Source organism: Juglans regia, chromosome 9, assembly GCF_001411555.2.
Source record: "Juglans regia cultivar Chandler chromosome 9, Walnut 2.0, whole genome shotgun sequence".
Classification (NCBI taxonomy): domain Eukaryota; kingdom Viridiplantae; phylum Streptophyta; class Magnoliopsida; order Fagales; family Juglandaceae; genus Juglans; species Juglans regia.
In genome coordinates, this window is record NC_049909.1 from 2,951,713 (window position 1) to 2,967,651 (window position 15,939).

Below are 15,939 nucleotides of genomic sequence, written 5' to 3' on the forward strand. Positions count from 1 at the left end.
CCACGACCTCTAAAGTTAACCACTAGTGTCGAGTCTAAAAACTTGCAATCCACTTAATGGGCATGGAGGTTAGAAGACCTCACGACCCGCGGTGTAGCCAACAAGCGGGAAAGGTCAAAGACCGCCTGACCTCCCAGGTACCAACAAGCTAGCAACTCTCTGAACTGCCTAACCTCTCTCACATGGATAGCAATACAAGAACAACATCTTCTCCAACAAACTTCGAGTGTTTATGCTTGCACCACAATCGCCAGAAGTGAGTTACTTTCGAGAACAAGCCACCAAGCTCTACAAACACCTCGCACGGGTGTCCTTCATGAACGATTCAACAGACTCAATAACCGGCTAAGATGGATCCAAAGGGTTGACGGACACCCTGACGACTTATGCGTGGGTTAATATAAATAAACAACAAAACTAGAACACCAACAATAATTTATACCAAGGGGCAGAAATGATCACAAAAGCACACACAAAAATCAATCATGGAAATATGCGTTCTTCGTTGACAATAAACAATCTCTTAGAAAAATATTCACACAAATAAACAAACTCAAAACTGAGCTCCGCATTCGCCCTTGACTCGGTCCAGTACATCTCCCACCAAAGCAAAGCTCCATGCTCACACCTAATGCAGTCAAGTACATCTCCAGCCAAAAAGGAGCTCCATGCTCGCAACTAATGCGGTCAAGCACTTCTCCGAGCTATCATCCCAAACTGAGCTCTTCATCGCTTAGCACAAAATAAATAGAAAATCAAGGACCGAATTGGAATCTAGGGATCAATTTTCAAAATTTATTCTGCAAATTATTGACTTAAAGATTCTCAAGACCTTCTTGTCTAGTAAATCACCCTTAAGAATCATGGGCATTTGTAGGGGTCAAATCAGCAGTCTATAATTTATCTTGGAGATAAGGTCGAAGATCAAGCCAAGAGATAAAATCAAGAAGAGATAGGACAAGTTGACTCAGACTCCTAAGAGGAAAGACACACAGACTCCTAAAAGGAAAGTGACTTAGACAACATGAAAATACTTCATAAGGCAAGTTGGACCTCTATATATATATATGAGGAGATTCCCCACAAAACAGACGGACTCTCCACAAGAACTCTCTAGAGGCTTTCCACAGAAGCTCTCTATGTACAAACTCCACTACACATAGCGATTTGAAAGGATCTTCCCTAAATTTCTCCATTGTATTGTGAGATATGTGAACTTTGAGAGATTGTAAAATCATCAATCATAGTTGATTTTGCCCCCAAACAACCCATGGACGTAGGCAATATGCTGAACCACGTAAATTCATGTGTCTCTCTTTATTTACTTTTATTCGCTTATTTATTAGTTATGTTATGGATGAACGCGCAGAACACCGTATTGAAGCCCAAATCGTCATTGTGGGCCGAGGATAATTCTTTCCTCCCTTCCGGTCTGTTGTGCAAATTAAGGCATTAACAATTTGAATATAATTTTTTAATATTTTTTGTTTTGTTTTGGAATTTGAAAAAGTTGAATTATTTATTGTATTTTATTTTGAAATTTGAAAAAATTGTAATAATGAGATGAGATGAGATATGTTAAGAGGTTTTTTTTTTTTTTTTTGTATCCAAACCTCCCCTCCTCATTGTCACTCCTGCCGCCAATTGTGTTTGCAAGATCCTCCAATCAACTAATCATGTTAACTAACCATGGAGAATTCTTATTTAAGTATTTGATTATTTATATCTAATTTGTTTATTTCTTCACTTTTAGTCCCTATTTGGATACATAAACGGTTTCATCTCATCTCATCATTATAATTTTTTTCAAATTTTCACACAAAATATAATAAACAATTCAACTTTTTCAAATCTCAAAATAATAATAATATTAAAAAATAATATTCCAACAATATTTTATTCAACTTTCAACTTTCATATAAAACCATCTCATCTCATCTCACTATCCAAACGAGACTTAATCTTCATTGATTTTCACTATTTTTATGAGTTTTGTGGGGTTTTTCATTGATTTTTGGCAAGGAAGCTTACTTCTTATAAAATAGGAACATGGGTTTCAATTTCTTTTATTTACCGTGCCGTGAAAGCAACTTAAGTATATGGGTCGATGATGTTTGGAGAATGAGATAAGATGTAAATTTTGTAAATAGTAGTAAGATAGCTTGCAAATAGTAGTGAGATAGTTTAATTAATACTTTATGGAGTTTTGGAAAAGGAAAAATAAAAAATTGAATAAAAAATATTATAAAATTAAATATTGTTAGAATATAACTTTTTAATATTATATTTATTTTAGGATTTGAAAAAGTTAAATTATTTTTTATTTTTTGTTTGAAAGTTTGAGAAAGTTATAATGATTAGTTTGAAAAAGTTATAATGATTATTTTAAAAGTATTTGTGTTTGAGTGATGTTTGAGAATGAAATAAGATGGAATGAGATGAGATGAAATAAGATGAGACCAAAACAATTTCCCAACATCCCCTTAGTTTACTTATCGATTTATGTGGTTTGACTTTTGGAAGGCTACTCGTAGTTTTGAATTCCATCCTGTTTCGATTAGAATGATCAAAATTTTTTGTTTTAGTATGGTACCTAGTACACTATAGATACTTATTCTATTTCATTTTGAGTTTCGGCCCGTTTTGGCCAATTTTGGTCCGCTCTAATAAATTTCGAACTATATCCCATTATGAACTATTTTAATGGTAATTTTATAATTTCTTGTGTTTGGATGTTATTTTTGTAAATTTCAAATCTAAATGGCATTCATATAATTTTAAAATTTGAAAGGGATTTATATAATTTTTTTTTTATAACTTTAAATATGTCCCATCATGGTCTTTTTTCATCTCGTTATTTTTAATAATTTCTCAACACTTTATTTTTTTCCTTTGTTTTTCTTTTTGTGTCTCAAGTTAGATGTGGCAATTTGTGTTTGCAGGTCATGCTCGTGTCGTATCAAATCATGAATATTCAACTACATGGATCGACCCGAATATGACCCATTAAGCTAAATGGGTCATACATTCAAACTCTAATACAACCTATTTAAATAATGGGTGATGCAACAAGACTCATTTTGACTCGTTTAATACTTAATTAGAAATAGGTAAACACAACACAACCTGTTTTAACCCATTTCATATAAATGGGTTTAACTGATCCGCACAACCAATTTTGACCTAACTAATATAATTTCACATAAAAGTTAAAATATATATTAATTGGTAGCTACAATATCTAAAAATAATAATAAGACTATCTACTAACAAAAAATATTAATACTTTTAAGATTTTAGCCTATAATAAAATCAATATCATAAACCTAATAATAACAAATATGAGCATAGGTCCAAAATTACAATCTCGATAATAAAAACATAAGCATATCAGGGTGGCAATATGTGACACGACCCTTGAATCCAATATGAATCCAACACAAAATTAGCTAATTTGGGTTTAATGTTAGCGGGTTCGGATCAAAACGAGTTAATCTGTTAAGACACGATTAATAAATGGGTCAAACCTGCTTGACATGAAATCAATCCGTTTTGATACATTTAGATTTTTACTCAAAATTATATTTGTACCCTTCTTAACCCTAAAAACCAAAAAACCCTAAGTTTAACCTATCTCTCACTCTCACTCTTACTCTCACTTTCACGAACCTCTCACCCACCTTGTCCCCCTCCCACTCCTAGTCTCACACCTCTTCTCTCTCATGTTGATGCTACCCCCATTGCCACCTCACGCTGCCCCCTCCCAGCTTGGCACAGTTGCACCTTAGTCTCTCAGCCTGCTCTCGCACGCCACCCCCATTCCCACTACCCACATCTGAGTCTCGCACATCACTCTCGAGTCTCTCAACCTACTCTCACATGCTGCCCCCACTCCCACCTCTCTCAGTCTCCTTCCCTATAAAATCTCAGTCTCACGTCTCTCACGTTGGCTACCCCCCTCTCGGTCTGCTTCTCTTTGCTCTATCGGCTACCCCTCACTGCCTCTCTACTGTCCCTGCCAAGTGCCAAGGGTAAATTTTTAAACCCTTTGTAGACTTGTAGTTGGTAGTTTGCAATTGATTAAGGTCATGTTTGTAGTTTGCAATTGATTGGTCATGGTTGTGATGGTTGTGAATTCGTGATTATTATGATGGCATTGGAAGGTTGTGATGTCTATGAATCTGTGATGGTTGTGATGGCATTAGAAGGTTGTGATGGTTATAAATCTTTGTTGGCTATGATGGTTGTGATGGCATTAGAAAGTTATGATAGTTGTAAATCTATGATGGTTATGATGGTGTTGGAAGGTTGTGTGATTTTGGTGAGCAACTGATAGCACAAGAGATTGGTTATATGGCAAGCAAGGTAATGTTATTTTTATTTCATTAAATAATTGACTTTCAATACAATAATTTTATTTGACATTAAACTTAATTGATGCATTTTTTAATAGAAACTCAAGAAATGAAATTGTGAGAGCTAATTGAAAATGTTATGGAGCTAGATATCAATAAAAGTAATGAGCATGCTTCACTTCCTTCTTCAAGTTCTAAAAATGTTTAGATTTGTTTTTATTATTATTGAGATTGTAACATTAATATTATTACAATATGTTTAGATTTTTATTGTTTGGATTGTAATTTTGAACCTATGCTCATATTTGATATTGTTGGAATTTTAATTTAGCTGTTTTTATTGTTTGGGTTGTAATATTGAATTTTAATTTGGATTTGGGCTAGAGCCCGAGAGTTTGCTAACTTGGTGCAAGGGACCATGACAGTATGCCAGTATGCTGCAAAATTTGCAGAGTTATCATGCTTCGCCCCATATTTGATCCCGAATGAAGAGAAGAAGGCCAGGAAGTTTGAAGAAGGCCTGAATTACCAAATATATGAACAGGTAATGGTCTTGCAGATTCAGAGTTTTTCGGAGTTAGTGCACAAGGCAATTTTAGTAGAACAAAATATTAAGAGGGGTGTGGAATTGCAAGAAACAAGAAAGAGAACTACTCCACAAGGATCCTCGAGTATGGAACAAGGGCCAGGGAAGAAGAGAAATGAAGGGAGCAACTCAGGTCAAAAGCGAATGCAAGGATTTCAATCGAATAACCTCTGCAATTTTTGTAATAATGCACACATGGGAGAGTGCAGGAAAGAAATAAGGACGTGTTTTCGATTTGGAAAGTCCAGACATTTTATCAAGGATTGTCCTTTGCTTCTGTCGGATAACAGGAAGCCTAGCCCACCTCCAGTTTCCCAACAAACAAGTCAAGGAAATAATCAATGTAGAATGGGACCAGCCCGAGTGTTTGCATTGACATCTGAAGGTGCGGAGGACGACAACAATGCAATCACAGGTACCTCACTCTTTTTTTTCTCCTTGAAAGCTTTATGTCTTAGCTGAGTTGGGATTAATCTTGCTCGCATGGAACGTTTCTAGTAGTATAGTTTAGAATATTGAAGTTTGGTTGAAGAGATTTGCAAAGGGTTTTAGACACAATATTTTATATCTATGAGACTCCTTTAGCTTTAGGTGTTCGATGGGTTAGTTTTTGTTTCGAAAGCGAGAAGTTTAGGAAAAGTATGGTTGAAAGTAGATTTTTCTTTGGATTCCAGAATTTTGTGAACTGAAGTTGCTTAGACTTAAGTTTGGAACTTTGATTATATTATTCCACGGAGGTTCTAAAGATTATTTTGTGAGTTCTCTTTTAGTTAGTTGTGAGGTTAGTTGTTGGTGAAGCTTAGTTCTCTTTTAGTTATTATTTTGGGGCTTGCAAATCTATGACTAAAAACTCATACTGTTAGGTTTGGACCTGAGGTCACGTTTGAAATCGACACTTGGATTTTAGAGATTGCTGAGTTGAGGATTATCAGAACGTAAGGATTGTTGAAAATATGAAGGATTGGTGTACTAGATGTGATTTTGAGTGCAGCAAATTTTGAGGACAAAATTTTTTTAAGGGAGGAAGGATGTAACACCCAGTCCAGCCAAACTACTTTATAGAATGTTTTGGGTTTATAAAAAAAAAAAAAATCGTTCGGGATTACGAGTAAAATTTTTTTAGAAGAGAGTTTGGGCCTAAGATATTTTTGGTGGTATAAAATTTTTTTAATAGGTTGATAATTAGGTTTTAAAGTCTTTAATGGATCAAGTGGATGTTTATCAGAAAATTTATGGGATAAGTGTATTTATTTTAGGTTGAGTAGAGATCCAAAACTTTAGATAAAAGCCATGCAATAATCTCGTTAAGGGTCCAAGACGTGGTCCTAAGTATATATTTTATTTTTCTATTTTTTTACTTTATGTTATGTTATGTTATTTTATTTTATCTTCTTTTCTTTTCTTTTTAGACGTAAGAAACCGGTCCGTGGAATTGTTTTCCAGACACCATCGCTCAGTTTGTCCATTTTCCTTTTTCATGCAGTGTTCCCATCCTCTCCTCTAGGTTTCTTATCTCATTACTATTTATATATCTTATATATATATGTGTTAAGCATCCTCAGCGCCGCTGCCCTCTCTTCATGCTTTCAGCCATTTAAACTCATCTAAGCTTCCACCCCCAACCTCAGTACAGACCACAGCCAGCCACTGAAGAACCACCTTCTCATAAAACACCAACCGAAGAGCTCGGTTTGCATCCAGTAAATCGCCACACCCAAAGCCAGTCCATGAGTCGTAACTCCACCAAACACAGTTCGCGCCGGTTCCTCCGCCTCTCATAGTCCATCACCCAAGCCGTGCGCCACCACCCTCTCCATGTAAAAACCACCTCTGTAAGCAACGAAACTCCCCTATTTTTAGCCACCCGAAACAGAGATCCATCCACCAAACCACTGCACTGCACCACACCGCACCAACCACTCCAAGCCGTCGCCACTCGCAAGGAAAAGGGTCGTCGGACATCCTCAGGCCACCTCAGCCGATAACAACCCCCTCACGGTGAGTACCCCTCTCGGTTACCCTCTCCTTTCTCTCCGCTCTCTCTCGCACTCCCTCCCGCTCATCTCTCTTTGCCTCTCTCTCGCTTTTGCCGCCCAGCGTAGGCAGCTTTGCCACCACACACCCGCCCCAGCTCAACAGCCGTGCCACCACGGTATTTCCAGCCCAGCCGTTGCACGTGGCCCCTAACTTCTCCTGGTGTAAGCCCTGTCGTTGTTACTTCTGTTATTTGTGTTTCTGTTTCCGTTCACTGCTAGTTTTCTCTCATAAGTTATATATATATATATATATATATGTATATATATATGTAAATTGTTAACTAATAAATGAGTACTATTATCAGTTTACCCTTAGTGTATGTACTAGATATATGTTTTCGGATGAGTGATATTTTTGGATTTATGTTTAAATGGGTTTTGTTTGAAGTCTCATAAAATAATTATTTTTGTATAAATAATATTTTAATAATCATTTATTGAGTTTTGTAATTATTTTAATACTTGTTTGATTTAAATTTCTTATTCGGTGCGAATTCGACTAAGTGGATATTGATAGTTTTAGAAAATGATGGTATTTTAAGAATTATGAGAATTTTAGGTTTTGAGGATTTAAAATAGGTTCTTTTAGCATTTTAGGTTTAAATATCGAAATACGAGATTGAATAGAAATTTATGAAAATCTACGTGATTATTTTATAGGTGACGATTAAGCTTGTTCGACTTTGTTGAGAAAATTTTTGAAAAGAAAAAGCTAAGAAGTCCAGGTAAGCGGGGTTCCTATGCTAGATTTGTATAAAAATAAAATGGACTGAGGTTGATTTTTGAAAATAAACATGTTTTGTTATGAAAATATATTTGAACTACCTCAGTTATTTGTTCTGCATTACTCATGAGATTCTATTTAAGAATAAAGTATTTTCTGGCATGACTGGTGTAGACATGAGCTATTTTGCATTTTGCTTCTAAACTCTGAAAAAGAGAGCGAATATGAAAGTTTGTGCATAAAATGATATTTTATGATTTCTGAAAACTCTGTTCTGTTCTGAAGATGGTCTGTAATCTGATATGATATGATTTCTGAAAACTCTGTTCTATTCTGAAGATGGTCTGTACTCTGATATGATATGCTTTCTGAAAACTCTGTTCTGTTTTGAAGGTGTTCCGTATTCTGATATGATGTGATTTCTGAAAACTTTTGGCATGACATTCTGAATCGGGATGTGGTTTGTGGATGGTGACCTATTTGACCTACCACGGGTGTTAATAGTGGCTTCTGTTTGGGTTGGTACCAACTGTTCTATTTTTTGTGCACCCACTTTGGAAACAAAGTGGTTTTCTGGTGGTCTTTCCTGTGTGCACACTCGGGGCTCCGAGAATAAATAAGGAGAAGATTCACATTCTGTTTCTGCTCGGTTAGCTACCGGGGTTTGCACAATCCTACCACGAGGGTTAAACATGGCCTCTGATGCGATATGATGCTCTGGTATGATGGCGGTCAGTTATGCTATGCCAAAAGAATTTGAATAAGAATATTTTTGAACTTTTGCTCTGATATTTTTAATAACATATTCTGACTCTGCATTCTGAAAATAAAGTGTTTTGTTCTACATTCTGAAATCTGTAAATGCTCATATTTGCATACTAGTATATGTTCTCTGTTTACTGAGTTGTTGATAACTCACCCCTTATCTCCATAATGTGTTTCAGATAATTTTGATGCAACAATTGAGAATCAGGAATAGGGAGTACTTGCAAGTTTTGTGGATCATAGAAGACTAAGTGCCTTAGGGTACAATGACTTGTGGAGTGTCTTTTGGTAGCGTTGATATTTTATGTGACTTTGGTATGTTGAGTAATGAATATTTCTAGTCTTTGTGAAAAAGTTTATGTATATCAATGAGACACCACTGATGTGCCCTTATGTAGGAACATGGATATTTGTGTTGAACGAATAGGTTAATATGTTATGGAGACTCTGGTTTATTTTAAAAGTATTATTTGGAAATGATTTTTAGGTGATATGAATTAACTCTTCTGACTCTCGTGGTCAGGGCGTTACAAGTCGTGTTCGGATTGACCCATATAAAATAATGTCAACAACTTAACACGCGAACATGATTTACCTCACTGCTGCGTATTTTACGTATTGTGAAATACAAATATTACAACCCAACAATAAAAACATAACATATTGAGAAATACTAATATTATAACCTAATAATAATCAAAATGTAATTTTAAAATAAAATTTAAACAAGATATAGCGGGTTGACCCATTTATTAATCATGTCTGAATGAGTCAACCCATTTTAACCCAAACTCATTTATATCAAACACAAACCCATTAATTTTGTGTCGTATTCATATTGGGTTCATGGATCGTGACACATTGTTACCTCTAGTCTCAACTTAAGTTTGTGATTTTTTTAATATTAAATTTTGACACCAATATCTCTACTTTTTTTTAATGTTTTTACCATATATACATTTTAAAAATAATCAACTCTTATAGAGACACACACACACATAAATACATACATATATATATATATATATCTAATCCTGAAACAGTACATCGGAGCACACTGTACCAAAATATTCGGTTCCAGTACTTAAACCAAAATAATCACCAAAACGAAATTTAAAACATTGAGATTACTCCCTAATTCTTTTTACAAAAAACTTTGTAATTTTTATACTTTGAATTTCAATCGTTTCAACCCTTTTATTATAAATTCATTAGACCTACTAGAAGAACCCTACCATGTGGCTTACTAGCCACATAAGCACTAACAAAAATGTGATACATGTTGTAAAAAATAAAAAATTTTAAAAATAAAATAAAAGAATCAAAAAATGAAAAAAGCTAAATAATAATCTTTTTTTTTTTTTGAAAAACAGATTGAGAGGGGACCTTCCCCTCCCCATCCCTTTTTTTTTTTCTTTTCTTAAAACAAAAGAAATTTGATTTTTTTAATTCTTGTTTTTTATGTTAAATGGCACATTTTTATTGGTGCTAATGTAGCTTATTGGTGTGTTTTTATTGGTGCTAATCTATAAAAGATCAAACAATCCAACTTGAGAATATAATGATGGAAAAAATTCATTTTTAAAAGTCGTGTAGTAATCAATCTAAAAGCCAAACCACATGAACTATTTTAATATTGAACTCTATATTCTTTTTGCTCTTTTGGATAGTGAGATGAGATGAAATGAGTTGAGATGGTTTGTGAATAGTAATGAGATTATTAGCTGAAATTAAATAAGATGAGATGGTTTCATCTCACCTCTGTATCCAAATGAGCCCTTATTCTTTGCAATAGGATTGAACAAACTAGGTATCCATATTATTGAAGCAAAAAATTAGGTTTTTATCTCCCTATCTCTATTTTCTAATAACAGATGAGTTTATACCTTACCCAGTAGGATGACTTGGACCGAAATGTCCATTTATAAATGCCATGTTTGACTGAAATACCTTCGCTACAGATGCTAATCCAACTGTAGTGCATATGGTGCCCTTAACCCTTGGTAACTTACCTAGTGAGGAACTGCGATGCCATAGGGAAAGAGTGTGTTCATACTATAAGTACACATTAGGCGTAATAAATCGCAACGGAATATGTAAAGGGACTAGTTAGAGACTATTACTAAATGTACCAAAGATGTATACAAATAAAAACATTCTTTAATAGTAATATCCATAAGTCACTATCACTTCATCCCAAGCACTATTGTCCACTGTCATCAATTCATCGCTTACCTCAAAGGCCTCCATAGCTACTCTTTGGGCCGGACTGGTCTTTTTTCCTCGACATGATCCTCCTGGGCTAAATCTACATCAAGATCTATGCTTCTGATGAATGAAACCGCATGTGTGACCACCACGGTGAGATTTCTAAGAAATCTTAATAAGTTCAAACCTATGACAATACTAACAATGAGAGATAATGATAATGAATATGCATGAATCAGTTCATATAAATAAAGCTGAGAACACTTATAGTTATGCATGACGAGAAATCACCCTCCGGACGATCCGCATGTATTCTTAGTCACGGCATGGAATCACCCTCTGAGCAAATCACATATATGCATATTCACTTTTGGGACAACTCTGAACTGATTCCTTCTCCCATAAAAGTTATCCAATTCTGGCTCGTCGTAATGACCATTAGACTGTGATGTTCATGCTCTGTGATTGAGGCCACATTCACCAACCTTTGAAAGTACTATATCTAAAGACAAGCCACTTATGTACTTATGGGTAGTTGTAATCCATCTTGAAACCGCTCTACATGCATATCTTTTGTGGAAATAAGGTGAGGGGAAAGCCTTCTCAACTCTATAAATTAGAAGCATATTACTCGACTGTCATGTTGCCTTGGACCAAGTTAGCGAAATCCTATGATTTCTATTATTTCACCATAGTAGGAAAATATCGATCATCAATCTCCTTCTTAAATCTTTCCTAGGTAATGGCTTCCATGGATCCCAATTCCATGATAAGCAATTGCCTCTTGGCACTCCACCAAATCGTCGCTTCTCCTTGAAATAAATAACTCATGTATAACACCTTCTGGTCCTCTATGCAATCGTAGACTTTCAAAGTCCATTTGATATCCATAATCCACCTCTTTGCCTTTGTCAGCCCTTCATTTTCAAAGAATCCTAGATACTAATAGGCCAAGAATCGCTCATAAGTACAACTTTGAAGTTTGATATGCGGATGGTTGACTTGCTGTATTTGCATTTGTCCGTGATATGGTCGATAGCTCGTGCCACATCGTGGTTTCCTTCTTCATGAGGTCGATCTTCCTCATGATCACCCATGGGTCGTCCATTTCAAGGTGCTCTCGGTTGCACCATAACGTAATCCTACAACAAAATCCAAGTAATCACTCCCTCACTTGACTCTCGTCCAATCACTATAGATCAAGCCTATGATATTAAAGATCAAGTCCTATTACTTTGATATGGTACCTAAGTGACATTATAGATTTATCGAGAGTCATGAAAAGCTCTGATACCAAGTTGTGGCGCCCTTGGTAACTTACTCGGTGAGGGACTACTGTGCCAGGGATGCTAGTTGGTATGCAACACCCCAATCGTTCCTAGGAAAAGTACAAGTTCATATGGTAAGCACACGCTGGACATAATAAATCACGATAGAATATGTAAGGGGATTAGTCAGAGACTAATGCTAAATGTACCATAGATGTATACAAAAAAATACATTCTTTAGTAGTAATATCCATAAGTCATTATCACTTTATCACAAACAATATAATACACATTTATTAGTTCATCGCTTACATAAAAACATAACGAGCCATAAAGCGTTCATCGCCTAACTATAAATATAATCACTAATCAGAGACAAGCCTCCATAGCTATTCCTTTGGATAATCTTCCTGGGCTAAATTTCCATAAAGATCTATGGCTTCGATGAACGAAACCTCAGGTGGGACCACCACGGTGGGATTTCTAAGAAATTCTAGTAAGTTAAAACCCATGACAGTACTAACAATAAGAGACAATGTCAATGAATATACATGCACCAATCCATGTAAATAAAGTTGAAATACATATAGTTATGCATGGCGAGGAATCACCCTCTGAGCAAATCACATATATGCATATTCATTTTCATTGCGAGAAATCACCCTATTATCAAAACCCATAAAATCACAAGATCTCATCATTAGGTACTAACGGGGAATCACTCTACACATTCAATGCATGAACTCATTCACCAAAACCGACTGGGAATCACTCTACCTAATCAACACATAACATAGGACACCATGCATGATCAACATAGGCACTCTCTCTACCCGTGATTTCAAGTGAGGCCAATATAAAAAAGTTCCATTCCGATCATCACAGGGAATCGCTCTACCAGTATGAAACTCTTGGTAATGTACCTTTGGAACGGTTTGAGAACTCCTCAACCCGTTCCATGATTTTTAGAATGCTCGAAAGACATGACACTTGAACTCACACCATCTCAAATATCATCATCTCAAAATCATGACGTAAAGATAACCAATAAACATAATGAAGCAAATATGCACTTTTTATGTAAGAAATGGGTGTGATACAGAATATGCAAAGGCTGAACATACTCAATCTTTTACCCCACATTTCCAATATGGCCATAGGAGCTAACATACATGAATAGTATTACTAATACTTAAGCCAAGCTGGTGCCAATTCCTCAATGGTTGGGCCCTTGAATTCCTTGCTTCTTGAAGGTTTTCAAATGGAAGTGAAATACTTTACGATCTCAAAAGTGAGATGTTGACTCTTGTCCAATGACTTTTTATATGGTGGGGCAGTTAGTTAAAATCCTGACATTTTTCTGACTCCTGATATGCTTGAATGAGATACATTTAATCTCAACCATCCATTTGTCCTCTAGATTAAAAGAATTGTAGAGACTGAGTGACTGATGGTGTAATAGCCCACAATAAATTTAGTGAATGAATTTCTTTAAACTTTAGGAACCTTGTGAAACTCTAAAAGCTTCACAAATCGAGCAATCGTACATGTTTTAGTTTGTCAGCATAATCACTTTTACTACTCATTATGGTGCCATAAATGTCATTTTATTTATTTGAGGTACTTAGAAGAATGATAATGATAAATGGTTTGCGCCATTAGTCTCAGATGAATATTTAGGATTTTATGGCGCAATAAAATGATTTTCGTTTTCTGGAAAACAACTGTTTGAAAATGTGTTTTGAATTATTTGAGGCACTTAGGAGTTGAATTTCGCAAAACAAAGTATGCTCTTAGTTTCATATGAATATTTAAGATTTTATGGTGCAAAGATATTTTTACCATTGTCAGAGTGAATAGTTGACTCCAGTGTAAGTGCCATGTGGCACTCTGTCAAGTGCTTTCAAGATCATAATGTGAAATGCCTAAATTAGGTTAAAGAAGTTTTATTTGGACATTTGGAAAGATTTTAGCCACACTTGTTGAATAGTATTGGACACTTAGCACCAAAAGGAACTATGAGATGGAAATGTGAGGAAAATCAAGCTTTGTGATCATGCTACCTAAGTCAAACACTATTCCATCCAACTATCTGATTTGTGTCAAACCAATGAGGGTTTCAACTCTAGTGAAACTCCAAATACTTGGAATCTAATTGAAACCCCAAAATCTTGGCGAAAACTGAAACTCCAAATGTTTTCCCCAAAACTCCAAATGTTTGCTTCAAAACCCTAATTGTAACCGGTTGTAACTCAGTATTTAATCACTTGATTAAATCATTTCTACATGATATTAACCACTCAAATTCATGTCATTATATCCTTATTTATTTTTTTACACCTTGGTAATTTTATTGGGCCAAGAAAAACTGGCTTTGGGCTTGTTCGAAACTCAAACCCCTTTAAAACCCCAAATGTAATGCCCATTCGGTTAAGACCCATTAAGGCCCACGAAATTGAACCACCAAGGCAAGGCTTGTGGAGTAGGTTTCCCCTGCTATGGGTTTCCTTTCATTGCCAAAGTACCTAAATAGTGTTTGATGGGAAGGCCAAAAGCCACCTCACCACTTCCCTCTCACTCAGCAGCTGCAAGCTGAAAACCATGGGTTGTGGCACCTGTTTGGCTGACACCACATAACCCAAAGTATCACTCACACATCTCCTTTCACCCCTACTAAAGTATAAGTCTCTTCCTTTTCCATTTCATTAGCCCTTGGTTACTTTTGAAACCTTTTCTTTGAGAGGAATCGAGAGAAACTCTCATACATCTTTTATGGCCTTTCTTGCTCGAATTTTTTGAAGCTATTGTAAGTAGATTCTCAAAAAATTCTCTTCACATAAGTTGTTTCTCTTAGAGTTTAGTTTCAGTTGGTATATATTGTGGAAATTTTCATGGATGTTTGATGGGTGAAAGGTTTCCTTGAGCATGAAGAGGGCATTTTGGGTGATAAACTGGACAATGTGTGATTCTTTGATTTCTTTGATGGTGTTCTTGATAAGGTCTTAGTCTGATATTTTTATAGTTTATATTTAACATGCTAGTGTACAAGTTTGATGAAGATTCATTGCATGTTATTAGTTTTTTATGAGACTTTTGCATAGAATTAAAAAGTTGAAAACTGGGAGTATGAGAATAGATTCTGTTTTAGGAAAGTTTAGGTCTTTTGTTATGAAAGCATGCTCAAATGGCTTTGATATTCACATATGACACTCTTAAGACTTTTAAATACTTGTTAGAATAATGTTTTGAAGATTTATGATATTGATCATGATGATATGAATTTGTATGCATGCAAAAGTCCGGATAGGTATTGTATTTAAGGTTCTCAGATGGATCTATATGTTTATGCAATTTTTACTATGTGATCTTAGATTTGATGCTTAGATCTATTTTAGGACTTGAATTTTAGGCATGTGATGTTGTTTATTGATGCTTTACTTCGTGGCAGTTTTGGATCTAATGGTTGGATAACAACCAAATCTCATAGCACTCTTTGGTGAATGGGTGCAAAACGATTGTGTTAAGTATGTTTTTGTGACTTTTTGTGGTTTTGGCTTAATTATTCAAAGTATGATAGTTCTTAGGAATGCTTTATGAACATATTGAGAGTATGTTATTGAACTTTTGGAGTTCTTGGAGTTGTTTTGAAAAGAGATAGACTATGAACATCAATGGTTGTTCTTGAGGTCAAAATACTTGAAGTTTTGAATATGGAGGAATTTTGTGTTTTTATGGTGTAAGTTTTGTTAATTGTTCTAGTATGTTATCATAGGATGTGATTTTGTATGTTGCATATTTCGGTTTTAGAAAGAAAGATAGGATGTGATTACTTGCTCGAAAATGCCAAGCATACGTGCTTGGAGTTCTTGAAGCTATTATGTTGCCTGGCTCCATGATTCGTTTGCTACCCAGGAACTCATGAATATGCTAAGGACGTGATCGAGTAAGTCACGAAGGCTAGTTTGCTTGGTCTCATGCAGGGAGTGTAATTGCCAAG

At 35.4% G+C, this 15,939-nt stretch overlaps 1 protein-coding gene across 1 annotated transcript; it reads left to right on the top strand.

Moving 5' to 3' along the window:
• The first annotated feature begins 4,773 nt into the window (after positions 1-4,773).
• LOC109011471 lies at positions 4,774-5,403 on the top strand. The gene has a single exon (XM_018992699.1). It carries the CDS (start codon positions 4,774-4,776, stop codon positions 5,401-5,403), a length of 630 nt encoding a protein of 209 aa, XP_018848244.1.
• Positions 5,404-15,939: the final 10,536 nt, after the last annotated feature.

What these genes read in the sequence shown, in the direction of transcription:
- LOC109011471 (XM_018992699.1), top strand. Translation starts at nt 4,774, where the DNA reads ATGACAGTATGCCAGTATGCTGCAAAATTTGCAGAGTTATCATGCTTC.